This window comes from Eschrichtius robustus, chromosome X (genome assembly GCF_028021215.1).
Source record: "Eschrichtius robustus isolate mEscRob2 chromosome X, mEscRob2.pri, whole genome shotgun sequence".
Classification (NCBI taxonomy): domain Eukaryota; kingdom Metazoa; phylum Chordata; class Mammalia; order Artiodactyla; family Eschrichtiidae; genus Eschrichtius; species Eschrichtius robustus.
In genome coordinates this window covers 14,504,171-14,518,031 of record NC_090845.1, presented here as the reverse complement: position 1 = coordinate 14,518,031, position 13,861 = coordinate 14,504,171, and the positions used below count along the sequence as shown (strand labels likewise).

Genomic DNA, 13,861 nt, shown 5'->3' with positions numbered 1-13,861 from the left:
GATGGTTGCTATGAAGGAATACGGACCATTATGGCCAGAAATCTGGATTTGACTAAGAAATACTATAATGTTAAACGTTAACAACTAACTGATTTCTTCTTAAATTACGTAAGGAGTATTTTGTATGGAGGGATGATTCATATAAAGCTTAAGTGCACCACTTGAAGACTTTGAACAAATGTATATATAAGCTCATAGCAAACACCCAAATTAAGATACATTTCCATCATGTAGAACTTGCCTTCATATCCCTTTCTAGTTAATCCCCTCACCTTGTCCCACTTAGCAACCTATTCTAATTTCTGAATCCACAGATTACCTTTGCCATTATAGAACTTCACATAATAGAATCATATAATTTTAATCTTTGTGACCAGCTTCTCTGACCAAAACTTTGTCTGTGATAATCATCCAATGCACCACATAATCATCCAAAGACACAGTTCATTCTTTTTCATTGCTATGGAATAATCCATTTTTTATGAATATATTGAAATGTTTTAAATCCAGTCTCCTGTGATGAACATTTGGGTTGTTTCCAGTTTGGAGCCATTAGGAATATAGTTGCTGTGAACATTCTTATAAATGGTTTTTGACAGACATTAATTCATTTATCTTGGGGATATACCTATGGACCACATTCAACCTGCTGCCTATTATTATGTACAAAATAAGCTATAAGGATGTATTGTACAAGAGGGAATATAGCCAATGTTTTATAATAACTATAAATGGAGTATAACCTTAAAAAATTGTGAATCACTGTACCGTATACCTGTAACTTATATAATATTGTACATCAAGGTACACTTCAGTTTTAAAAAATAGCATTACCATTAAAAAAAGAATGGGTTTTACGTTTTTGAATGTTTGGAAAACATCAAAAGAAAAATATTTCAGGATGTGAAAATTATGAAATACAAATTTCAATGTCCATAAATAGTTTCACTGGAACACAGCCACACTCTCTTGTTTACATATTGTCCACTTCTGCTTTCACAGTTCTGGGGCAGAGTTGGATATTTGCAACAAAGGCCATATGGCTCACAAAGCCTAAAATATCCACTACCTAGCCCTTCACAGGAAAAGTTTGCTGACCCCTGTCTTACACAATACAGTGGTTCAAGTAAAATGTACTCTTACTAAAACAATACAGTTGCATTTAATGGAAAAATATTTTACATTACTTGAGTTTTTAATTTAAATTAATTATTAATTTAATTAAAAATTCAATTCCTCACTCACACTACACACATTTTTAATGCTCAATAGCCAGCCGCAGGTGGCTAGTGACTACCAAATGAGACAGCACAGCTTAGATGCTTGGCCAAAAAACACTACAAGGCAGCTACTACTGGTACACCCCTTCTCCAGGTGAGCCACTTAAGCTCAAAGAGATTAAGAAACTTGCTTGAGGGTACACAAATAAAGAGTGATGGAGCAGGGATTCAAAATCAGGTAGTCTACTGCTAGGGCCTACACTCTTAGCCACTAGGCTACACTGTCATCCTGAAAATTAAAATAGTCTTTGTATTGCAGGTTTGAACATTCAGGCTGAAACTGTGGCGTTTCAGAGGGGGAAATGGTCTAGAGAAAATCTACTGGAATTATCCACATCTTAAAGGTGAGGAACTAAGCCCAAGAAGGGGAGGGTGGGTCTTGTCTTACTCATGCAGCAAAATGGCGGCAGAGCTACAGCCTTAACAACACTCCTGGCCTCCTGGGGCTCCCTTCTCTTCCCACTACTCTTCGTCGCCTATTCATTTATACCAGTTACTTATAGGTTAACAAAAATTAATGACAACGATGTTCAGTAATTCCAAAGTGAAGCCGAACCCACACATTTTCCTTAAGTTACTTTGGAAAAACATCAGGTTGGTCTTACTAACCCAAACCTGGGTTGATCAAAGCCTTATAATCGCCTACCTGCACTATCCACCTGTTAATTTGGAAAAACTTGTTGCTAATTTGGAAATGGGAAGCTAGATAGCTAGATGAGCAGGTGAAGGCTGGTGTGGGAAGGCTGATCTTATAATTTTTTGGAGGGGTGATGGTGAGTAAGTTACAATTATCCATTATCAATTTCATAAAAGAGCATTTAACAAAAGGAAACCAAACAAACCATCTTAAAATAGAACACATTTCCTTTTATAAATAACTCACTCCTTTGTCCTAATTCTTTCTCCTTTCCCTATAGACTGTGCCAGACTACCAACCAGGTCAGGAATGAGGAACACAGCCCTAGAAGCCACATGAATCACATTATTGCACTACTGGGGTTCAGAGACTCCCCTTTAAAGGGGCTGTGGAAAAAAATCAAGGGGTCTGTCATGTTGGATAAGAAAGTAAATTACATCTTTATTCTCCCTACCCTAACCATAAGTTAGCATTTCTTTCAATTATGAATGTAAGCAATGAACTGCTGTAATATCGTTAGCAGTGCTTGCAACTTTGTCACCCGCCGAAATCAGATATTTTTATATCACATTACAGTTGCTGTGGACATCCTGAAGTACTGTTTATGTTCAACACTACTCTGAAAGTATGCTAGTTATTTGGATCACAGATCTTTTATTTAATACATTAATAAAGAAGCATGTATATTGCTATATGACAACTTTTTTAAATATCTCAGTTTTAATTTCAAAATACAGTTGACCCTTGAACAACGCAGCTTTGAACGCTGTGAGTCCACTTATACGCGGATATTTTTCAAGAGTAAATACTACAGAACTACACGGTCTGCGGTTGGCTGGGTCCATGGATGTGGAAGAACCGTGGATATGGAGGGCCGACTATAAATCATACATGGATTAACCCTCCAGTTGTTCAAGGGTCAGTTTTAATTGCTTTCCTTTATTATCCCACATCGTTGTACGCATTTAAAATATTACTCCAAAACAGAGACACAGATGTAGAGAAAAAAAATGTATGGCTACCAAGGGGGGAAGTGGGGGGGGGGGTACGAATTGGTGGATTGGGATTGACATAGATACAGTACTATGCATAAAATAGAGAACTAATGAGAACCTGCTGTATAGCACAGGGAACTCAGTGCTCTGTGGTGACCTAAATGGGAAGGAAATCCAAAAATGAGGGGATATATGTATAAATATACCTGATTCACTTTGCTGTACAGCAGAACTAACATAACATTGTAAAGCAACTATAATCCAGTAAGATTTTAAAAGAAAAAACAAAAACATTATCCCAAAAAGGGGTCCACAAGCTTCACACTGCCAAAGGGGCCCATAGCACCAAAAAGCTTCAAAACCCTACTCTTGACCCTGCTACACCTTCCCTCAGTCCTCACACCCACTCTTGGCCTGTCTTCGGAAAGGAGGAAGGTACAGGAGCTCCCAGGGCAAATGTTCGCACGTGGTTTCCTCTGCAGGAATTCTCTGCTGGCCCTGAACTTCACACCCGCCGTCCGCCCTTCTAAGTCAGCTTTCACCAAACGTGTCGCCCCAGCTCCCACTAGGGTGAGGCCAGAGAGAAGCCTGGGGCCAGCGCTCTCAGGGCCCTGGAAAGGCAGTGTCAGCACCTGCAGGGCCCGGGGAGCGAGCGCCCCCTACAGTTATACGCCCTGGGCGCCTCTTGCCTACCCCCAGTTCAGGCCCTGATGTGACCAAATCTGTACTCAGAGCTTAAGCAAAGCTCCTGAAAATACTCCACCCAGCTGTCTTTAGAAGTCACCCTCAACCCTGGCTCCACAGAAGAATCACCTGGGGAGCTCTGAAAACACCCCCCCCCTCCCCCGCGCTCAGGCCACACCCCAGACTAATTTAATGATAATTTCTGCAGGTGGCCCCAGGTACTTGTATTTTTTATTTTGCATTTAAAGTTACCCAGATGATTCTCAAGTGCAGACGAGGGTGGGAACCAAAGCCTGAGAAAGATGACTTCTGTAGGCATCCCTCAGGAGGTCCAGGTGAACCTGAATTCCAAATGTTTGAGTTTAAAGAGTGGCAGCTGATTAAGACTCGCTCCCCATGCATAGGCATTTATGTCTTCATTCATTCATTCAGTCAGTCAGTCAGTCACTCATTCAACAAACATGCTCTGAGTACCCACAAGGCCCCTCAGTGCAGGGATTACCAGATGCTCCTCCTTTCCCCTTGGACTTGCAAACTGCTGAGGAAGACAGACAAAAAACTTGTCAAACCTGTAAAGGAGTATTTACAAACTCTGATAAAAGTGCTAGGAAGGAGCAGGCGGTGAGAGAGAATAAAGTAGGGAGGGGACTGCCACATTATCTAGCATTATCTAACAGGCCCATCCAAGGATTACCTAATTCCCTAGGGATGTGTGCTTTTTAAGTTACTATTTACTCTTGATTAGGCATTTTACAATTCTGAAAGGGTAGATATTAACTTGTAGAAAACTGTTAGCTAACAAATACTTCTTGTCTGACAGCAATGCAAATGAATTTTATCTCAGAAAAGAGTATAATAACCCAGTTACAGTTTTATTGTGCTGTAGGGCATTAATCAATTTTATATGTAATTTAGCAATCTTATTCCAGCATTCTTTCTTTCCATGACTATAAATACCTCTGACGTTCTTGAACCAGCTTTACTACATGCTGGTTCCTTTGTTAATGAATTAATTTGACAGGACATACTTTAGATAGGATGGTGGGGACAGCCTCGGAATCCTGAAGAATAAGGAGGAGGAGCCGGCATGGGAAGGAGAGGGGGAAGAACAGACCGCTAGCAACCCAACACCTTGACATAACATATGGTCTTTCCTACAGCAGGAAAAGAGGTGGCCCAGAAATGGCTAGAAAGCCAGTGAGGCTGGGGGACAGACTGCAAGCAAGAAGAAGAGTTTTGAGATGAGGATGGAGAAGTAGGCAGAGACTAGGTTATGCAGGGCCTTACAGATCAGTGTAGGGACTTTGAACTTAGCACTGCGCACAACAAGCAACCACTGGGAGGGTTTCAAGAAGCTGGATAAAATGAACTGGTGGCTATTTTGAAAAGACCACTCTTACGGCTGTGTGGGAAAAGAGACTGGAGTAGAGAAGAGAGAAGGCCAAGAAACCAATGACAAAATCATCGTGGTGCTCAGGTGTGGCTGCAGGTGGCCTGGTCTAGCAGAGGCAGAGAGATGGAGGGAATGCGCAGTGGATTTTGATGGATTATATTGTGAATGAGGGAAAGGGGGGAATCAAGAAGGGCTTCTACCCACATGCTGTGCAGTGCAGCCAAAAAATAAGAAAAAATAAAAAATAAATATCAAAAAAAAAAAAGAATGGCTTCTAAGTTCCTGGCTTAAGCAACTGCATATGGTAGGGGTATTCAGCAAAATGGGAATGGCTAGGGGTTAGAGGTTAACACACACATACACACAGGCACATGTCATTCATGAAATAAGGGTATGACTCTTAGAAAAGGAAGGGTAGACTCACAACTCCTTGGGTGTGATAGGGCCTTTTAGAGACAGTAGCTTTTCAGGTTAGGTTCTCAGAGAGCATTCTCTTTGGCCTTCAAGGTTTGTGTCACAAACATTAAGCTAATGTATTTCAAGCAACAAATCAGAAAATGCTAAGTAGCAGCTCAAAGTTTGGCCCAGTCTTGCCCTCATCCTTACTCAACATATGCTGACTGCAAATAACTATCATTTAATAAATCTTTAAATGAAGGAAGAAAATTCAGAATTAACTCTGAGTATAATTAAACCCTCAGAGGCAAAAGGCAGCATCAGGATTTATAAAATACAATGGAGAAAGCCTTGTATTTGGGAAAAGGGTTAATCCTTTACACAAGTGATAACTTAGTCCATCCCTTTCACCCCCTCCCCCCAGGAAATTAAGCTGTAGATCCGAGCACAAATCAGGTAAAAGACTTCAGTCTAACCGAACATAAGCAACAAAGGTGTCAGAAGTTTATTCTTTTATACAACAAAGCAGCTCTTAACTCTTCCAGAAGATGAAGTTGGGGGATACTACAATAAAGCTTAATGACCATTTACAATGGAATGGAAACTATCAGTGCCTACCACAAATCGAAATTCAGTGAGCTGTAACTTTGAACTAATCACAGCAAGTGAATGATAGCAGTGACCGTTAGACACCAAACCAGCCACTGAAATAATACCTCATCATGAAACCTATTTCAAGGAACCAAATTTTGTAATACTGAGGGATGCTTTGGGGGTCAGATTTTTTTTCCCATTTGGAAAACATCCAGGATTACAGATTCGAGTCAGCACCTTACTAAACAGAAAGAATCATCCAGAAGAGGCTACTCTGCATAGCAATGAAGAGCACGGGAACTGGAGGCTGAGCTCCTGGCTAGAGTTGGTTAGAACCTTACAATCCTTAGGCAAGTTACTCAACCTGACCCACCGCAAAGCAGGAAGCGAGCCTTTATTCCATTGAGGCACTGAGATTTCAATGGTACTTGTTACCACAGCTTATCGAAGGCAATGCAAACTGACACAATTATCTAATTTAGGTAGATGTCATGAGGACTAAATGAGACAGTGTCTGGCACCCACTAAGCCTTTAATAAAGATTAGCAAGATGATTGCGGCCTACTGATGGTTAGTGTAAAAAGGCTTCACTTCCCATAGTCAAGCTATCAGAATCTTCTCTGCTATTTGCAGCTGTCCTACAAGGTTGTCATGGACTAACCATAAATCCTCAACCCACGTTGAGGTCCACCAGGGACTTCACAGAACAGGTAGGAACAGTTGAGTGATTTTTATCTCAAAATGAGGAAAAGGACAAAGTTCCTGCATAGCTGTGTGGCCATAGGAAAGTAATTCACATCAGAGTGAACTAAAAAAGGACCTCAGCACATCCACTGAATAATCACCTTCTTTAAACAGCCTGGTAAAACCAGGACTGAAGCACTGCAGATGATGCTAAGGGTTTGGGGCTTTACTTTTGGTTTAAGTGCTCAAGTATGTCGCGGGTTGGGGGCAGGGATAGCAGGGTAAGAAAATGGTAAATCAAAACTTTGAGAAGATAAATTCATTCTGCAAAAACTTTGGTAGCCCCCGAGTACTTAACAATCATGAAAATAGTGCTTTGAGAATTGGGAGATTAAAAGATGATCATACCTGATGTGCCTGGCAGGGAAAGAAGAGAGACAGAAGGGGCAGTTCCACTCAAATTCTCCCAGTTACTCAGCCCTAACAGAGCCTTAAATGACATTATAGATTCCTCGAGTGGAAAATTAAACGGTCTTATTATTTTGCCACAGGCTCTAGAATCCTGTCCCAATCTTTTCCGGCTAAAGAACGAAATCTATTTTTAACTGCAAGTGAGTTAAAAGGAACTAATCTCAGGTCACTATCTGAATTTTTCTCATTAAAAAAAAAACAACACTAAGATACCTGGTAAGTTTTATTTTACTTTAAAGAAGAGTTGGAAGAAGAAAGGAAAAATTCCACAAATGCTTATAGAACAGGCCTTAAACCCACTAAAAATGGTTCTCATAAACAGGAAACCTGTCATGGATAATAAAATGTATCAATGGGAGATACTTACCACATTTAATACTCTCTATCCGCACGGGGAGGCCAGACTGTGCTGCAGCAATTAATTTCAGGGCAACGTAAAACTGTGTTGGACCAAAATAACCAACCCGCTTTGCACCACAGAGTTCTGTGATCTGAAAACAGACAAGAGAAAGGATGCTGAAAACTCCATTTCATAACAGCAAAATGAGACAAAATAGATTATGAACTCTCACGGATTTCATGGGGTAACTAACCAAAAAGTCCCTGGAGAACCTACGGGTACAGGCTGGTCGCATTCTTTTTCATCCAGTTTGCAGGGAGGTTTTCAATTTGGATAATTCAATTCTACCTACGCGTGATGTTTCAGGACTGGGTGATTATTCCTCCTCTTTCAAAGATAAAAATAAAGGTGACAAAGGATGGCTGTTAAGCTTCTTACAAAAGAGTGACTTTTTCAGGGGGTGGATTGTAATATACAAAGGCTAAAGTCTAGAAAGTCACCGGGGTGAAAAGAGAACAGATTTGTCATCACCACTACTTGTGGATTATCCTAGTTGATCAAAATTAAAAATGAGTTCATTATTTTTTTTAATGATTTTTAAAAATTTATTTATTTATTTTATTTATTTATTTTTGGCTGCATTGGGTCTTTGTTGCTACGCGCGGGCTTTCTCTAGTTGCAGTGAGCGGGGGCTACTCTTCGTCGTGGTGCGCGGGCTTCTCACTGCGGTGGCTTCTCTTGTTGCGGAGCATGGGCTCTAGGCACGCAGCTTCAGTAGCTGTGGCACGCGGGCTCAGTAGTTGTGGCTCGCAGGCTCCAGAGCGCAGGCTGAGTAGTTGTGGCGCACGGGCTTAGTTGCTCCGCGGCATGTGGGATCTTCCCGGACCAGGGCTCGAACCCGTGTCCCCTGCATTGGCAGGCAGATTCTTAACCACTGCGCCACCAGGGAAATCTGAGTTCATTATTTTTTAAGTTCTCAAGCAAAATGATTTCCTAAGCATTAAAATTACATCTTGAGTGCACGCTTCAGAGAAAAAAAAGTACTATACACACAAATATTATCAAGATATTGCAATCTTTCATTTGCAGACCTTAAACTAACATGATATGTCCTATTGGTAGTTTAAAAATAACAAATTAAATATTCAATGACTTTTTTTTTTTTTTTGGCTGCGTTGGGTCTTTGTTGCTTTGCTCGGGCTTTCTCTAGTTGCGGTGCGCGGTCTTCTCCTTGCGGTGGCTTCTCTTGCTGCGGAGCACGGGCTCTAGACGCGTGGGCTTCAGTAGTTGTGGCTCGCAGGCTCTACAGTGCAGGCTCAGTAGTTGTGGTGCACGGGCTTAGTTGCTCCGTGGCATGTGGGATCAGGGCTCGAACCCGTGTCCCCTGCATTGGCAGGCGGATTCTTAACCACCGCGCCACCAGGGAAGTCCCTTCAATGACTTCTTTAAAGTTACTTCAAAGTAAGAGATACTCAAAAGTTCAAATGATAGTAAGTGGGGGTGAAGAAGTAAGAAGCACCCCCACTCCCTGTGCCCCAGAGGAAAACACTATACATTTCTTCTAGAAATGTTCTCGGCATATATACATAGCACACACCAGTTTTCCTCAATGCTTATTCAAACTTTATGAAAATAGAATACCACATACTATTTTGCAACTTGCTTTTCATTTAGCATCATCCCCTGAATATTTTTCTCTAGCGCACAGTTAAAATTACCATTTTATTTTAACAACTGCATAATATTCTGCTATAAAGATACACTGTGCATTTTTTATTATTTTTCTTAGTTGGTCCTATGGATAGAGTTTTAGATCTCCAATAATTAACCTCACAAACACTTTCAGAACAAACTATAAACAGACACTAAGTAATCTGAAGAAAATTCCTATTAAAATTCAACTGGGATGTCAACAAAAAAAGGCAGAATAAGCCTCTCCAAAAATTATCTCCTCCATCAGAGCAATGAGAAACCAACTAAAATGGACAGAACTCTGGAAATTAACCAAAAGTCTGCAGCAATCCGGGCAGTGTTTATTCAAGAAAAACAGCTGAATCTCAGGAAGAACAGCGAGCTTTGTGGCATTTTAACTGGCCTTACTTCCATTCTCTCCCACCCGCATTCCAGGTATTTTCACTGTATTGCAGGCATCCCCAGCCTGCAGTCACAGTGAGACTGGCGGCCACAGGAGTCAGGACAGAGCTGGGCTTCTTGGATGTGAAGACTAGTGTTTGTCATCAAACTCGGGTAGTTTTCGGCTATTATTTCTTCAAATATTTTTCTGGCCCTCTCTCTCTTTCTCCTGCTGGTACTTCTGGTACTTCCAGTAGCCCACAGTCCACCTCTCCTAGCCCTAGACTATGAGCTGGGGTTGTGGGGAGTGAGTCCTGTCTTCTCGGCTAGACCCACTGAAAACAGAGCCTCCACCATGTGGAACTGGTGGGGGTGGGGAGAGGAAGAGGTCGTGGCTCAAAGGCTGCTGGCTCACTGTTCTTACTAAGATTTCGGAGATTTTCTTGAATAAATGTTTCTACGTTTGCTGTATGTCTTCAGGTCAATTTCCAGAGACTTTAAATGATTATCCTTTACAATTTTTACCAGTTAAGAGGCTGTTTCACTGGAAAGAGGATCTGCTGAGTTTCTCACACTGCCATTCCAAAAGTCTCAACCCTCCCAGATTCATTCTTGAGTGGAGAAGCAATAGGGTGTTATGGTAAAGAGAACAGTTCTTGGAGTAAATGACTTAGGTGTGAATCCTGGCCCTAGCACCAACCGGCTACCTGTATAACCTAAGGCAAGTTACTTACCTCTTGTGCCTCAGTCTCCCCTTAAGTGTAAACAGGTACTTACCTCATGAAGGCTAAAGTAGTAGTGCCCACAATAGTGTCCATTCAATAAACATGCCATTGTCCAATTTTTTGGTCTACTTGTTTATTTTGTTCCCATTCTAGCTGCATATTAGGATAACCTGAGGAGCTTTTGAAAAATAAAGAGACCTAGCCTCCATCCCCAAAGATTCTGCTTTAATTGGTCAGTGGTGTGGCCCAGGCATGGGTATTCATGTAAAGCTCTCAAGGTAATTCTAATGTGCAGCCAAGGTTGAGAATCACTGCTCTTTGGTAATCTCATTCTTTCCCCAGGCTTCAGTGACCATCCAAATGCTAATGATCACCAAACCACTCTCTCCAAACCTAACAACTCAGATACTTCATGCACTTTTCCAAAACCCTACTGGACATCTCTACGTGGATACCCTAAGCCATCTCAGACATAACATAAATTAAATAAGCCCTACTCATTTGCCCCTCCCCACATATGCTTGAACCTGCAGATCTTCCAGCAGCCCTCGCCTCAGTTGCTGGCATCAACAATTCCATATCCCAAATCAGAAACTTATCTTCGATGCTAACCACAACCACATCCACATCTATCACAGAACCATCTGCCAAATCAAGGCTATCTTCTCCTTTGCCATGCCTTAATCCTTCCTAATATCTCACCTGGCCATCGTGACATATTTTATTTTTTAATAGAATTCACACAAATTACTGTGCAGGGACAGGTTTCTTTTTTAAAGCGTGACTTTCATATAATAGTGTGTCAGTTTTCCTCAGGTGTGCAAGGAGGCAACAATACTTATTATCAGAATTTGTTTCTAGAAGAAATGTTGCTCTTGAAACTTAAACTTTTTTCCAATAATTTATACATTTAGCTTTTTATTGAAGTATATTCCTATAGAAAAGCATAATATACAAACAGAAAAGCGTACAAATAAGTGTATAGTACGTAGTTAGATGCGTTTTCACAAATTGAATACAACTACATAACGAGCACCCAGATCAAGAAATAGGGACTTTCCTGGTGGTCCAGTGGTTAAGACTCCACGCTCCCAATGCAGCGGGCCTGGATTTAATCCCTGGTCAGGGAACTAGATCCCACGTGTCGCAACGAAGATCCCGCATGCCACAGCTATGACCCGGCACAGCCAAATAAATAAATAATTTTTTTAAAAAAAAGAAAGAAATCAAAACTTACAAGCCTCTAGAGGCCCCCCTTCGAAGCTCCTTTCAGTCACTACCCACCCGTGAGTTTCCTAACTTCTAATACTACAGATTAGTCTTGCTTGTTTCTAAACTTGTTTGTGACATTCTTCCAAGTTGTTGAGTGAAACTGTGGTTCACTCATTTTTGTTGTTACTCAGTATTATTTTTCCTCTGCCACTGGACATCTGTACGGTTTCCAGTTTGGGTGGGGCTTGGGGGGGAGTACTGAAAGTTCCAACCCTCTAATCATCTGGTCCCCTGGAAGCAGCCTCCAACCTTGTTACCTAGGGACTTTTCCAAAAGTCACCTCGTTAACATAACAAGACACCTTTATTGCTCTTATCACAGGAAATCTCAAGGGTTTTGGAGCTCTGTGCCAGGAACTGGGTTGAAGACCAAATATATATTTCTTATTATAAAATCACATCACGATAGGCCATTTGCATGTAACTGATTCTCTGCTAGGCTAAGCTCCATGAAATAGGGAGATGTATGTCTTGCTCACCAGTTCCTTTCCCTGCCACGTTGATTATGCTTAATAAATAGTGGTTGAACAAATAATTTTCTCGAACCAGTCTCTCCTCAGCTCATCTTCCAACTCCAGTTCATCCTCCATAGTGCCTGCATAACTGCCTTTTAAAAGCTAACAATACTGTTCTCATGCTTAAAGGCATCTCAGCCCGGATCCCCACCACCTCAGGACAAAATCCTATCTTCTTAGCGCAGCATTAAAGTTCCTTCACAACCTGGCCCTGAGCAGCTTCTCTAGTTTCATCTCTGGACACACACACATGCACACAATTCTGTAGCTGCATTCAGCTTCTCCTGCTTTCCCAAGCACATCTTGACCTTTTACATTTCTGTGCCTAGGGTACACGGTGCAGAAGATGGGAAACTAAACAGCCTTGAAGTCAAGGTTGGTCAGGCTGAAATCTAGTTTCCGCGTATATACTGATAAAATAGAGATATTGTCTCTCCCATAAGACTATGAGGGAAAAAATTAAATAATGTACTAAATGAACCTGATATGATGCTTAGCAGTGTTCAATAATTGTTGGGTTCCATCCCATTCACCTGGACCTACAGCATCCTCACTCCCCACTAGATTAAACTCAAATGTTACTGCTCTGTAGCTCCTTCTCAAGTCACCAGGTATAGTCTCTTTTCCCAGTGTACTCTCTGACTATTCAAATGTCTATAAATGTCTATCACATGATACCTTATTGTCTTGGATTTGCTCCAAGATAAAAGGAGGAAAGGGAGTAACTGGAGAGTATGGGTGAAACAAGCATTACCAAGAGTTGAAAATGCCTGAAGTTGGGTGACGGGTTTGTGAGGGCTCATCCTCCTACTGTGTATATTTGTATACATTTTGAAATTCTCCATATTCAAGCTTTTTAATGTCTATTTCAGCACTTATCAAATATTATAATTATCTGTTTATCTCTGCCTCCCATTAAAATGTCTTCTCTCCAAGGGCAATGAGTAACTTCTATTTATCTCCTAGCGCAAGGATAGGCACACAGCATACAGTCCAAAAACTTCTCCATCAAGTGAATGAAGCAACCCTCACAAATAAAAAGTAATTGTTTTTTCTTTTTTTTTTTTTCTGGCTGCATTGGGTCTTCGTTGTTGTGTGCGGGCTTTCTCTAGTAGCCGCGAGCGGGGGCTACTCTTCGTTGCACTGTGCAGGGTTCTCACTGTCATGGCTTCTCTTGTTGCACAGCACAGGCTCTAGGTGTGCAGGCTTCAGTAGTTGTGGCTTGTGGGCTCTAGAGCGCAGGCTCAGTAGTTGTAGCGCACGGGCTTAGTTGATCCGTGGCATGTGGGATCTTCCCGGGCCAGGGCTCGAACCCGTGTCCCCTGCATTGGCAGGCAGATTCTTAACCACTGCACCACCATGGAAGCTCAAGTAATTGAGTTTTATAATACATTCCTTACTGTGAATAAATAAATTACACATCTTCAGATACAGGACTGCCTATACATGGAAAAAACTAACATCATCAATATAGTTGTCTTGCAGAGTAACTCCTAATATGAAGAAATTGTAATCCTTGCCATGTGAACAATTTAACAACTATATTTCAGTCAGTGTTAATTTATTATCAAGGTAACCTTCCTTTACCATAACTATCACATAGAACTAGAAAAGCTCTTAACTAAAGGTAACTGAAATTGCTGCTAAAATATTCACTATGGTACTTCAAGACTAACCCCCAAATCTGACATTAGTAAACCGCCTCATTTACCTTGGAATCTGTCCTTTGCTCCTATATACCAGTAGAATCACTGCTTTGTAGCCAACGTAGAATATACACACATAAGTGAGGTAAGCCCATAG

General features: G+C 41.3%; 1 protein-coding gene across 2 annotated transcripts in view; it reads right to left on the bottom strand.

Moving 5' to 3' along the window:
- Positions 1-13,861, bottom strand: part of REPS2 (RALBP1 associated Eps domain containing 2) — a 224,229-nt gene that overhangs the window by 150,337 nt on the left and 60,031 nt on the right. For both annotated transcript variants that reach the window (XM_068533341.1, XM_068533342.1), the window contains exon 2: positions 7,502-7,625. In XM_068533341.1, the coding sequence (XP_068389442.1) occupies positions 7,502-7,625 (124 nt within the window). The remainder of the gene's footprint in view (positions 1-7,501; positions 7,626-13,861) is intronic.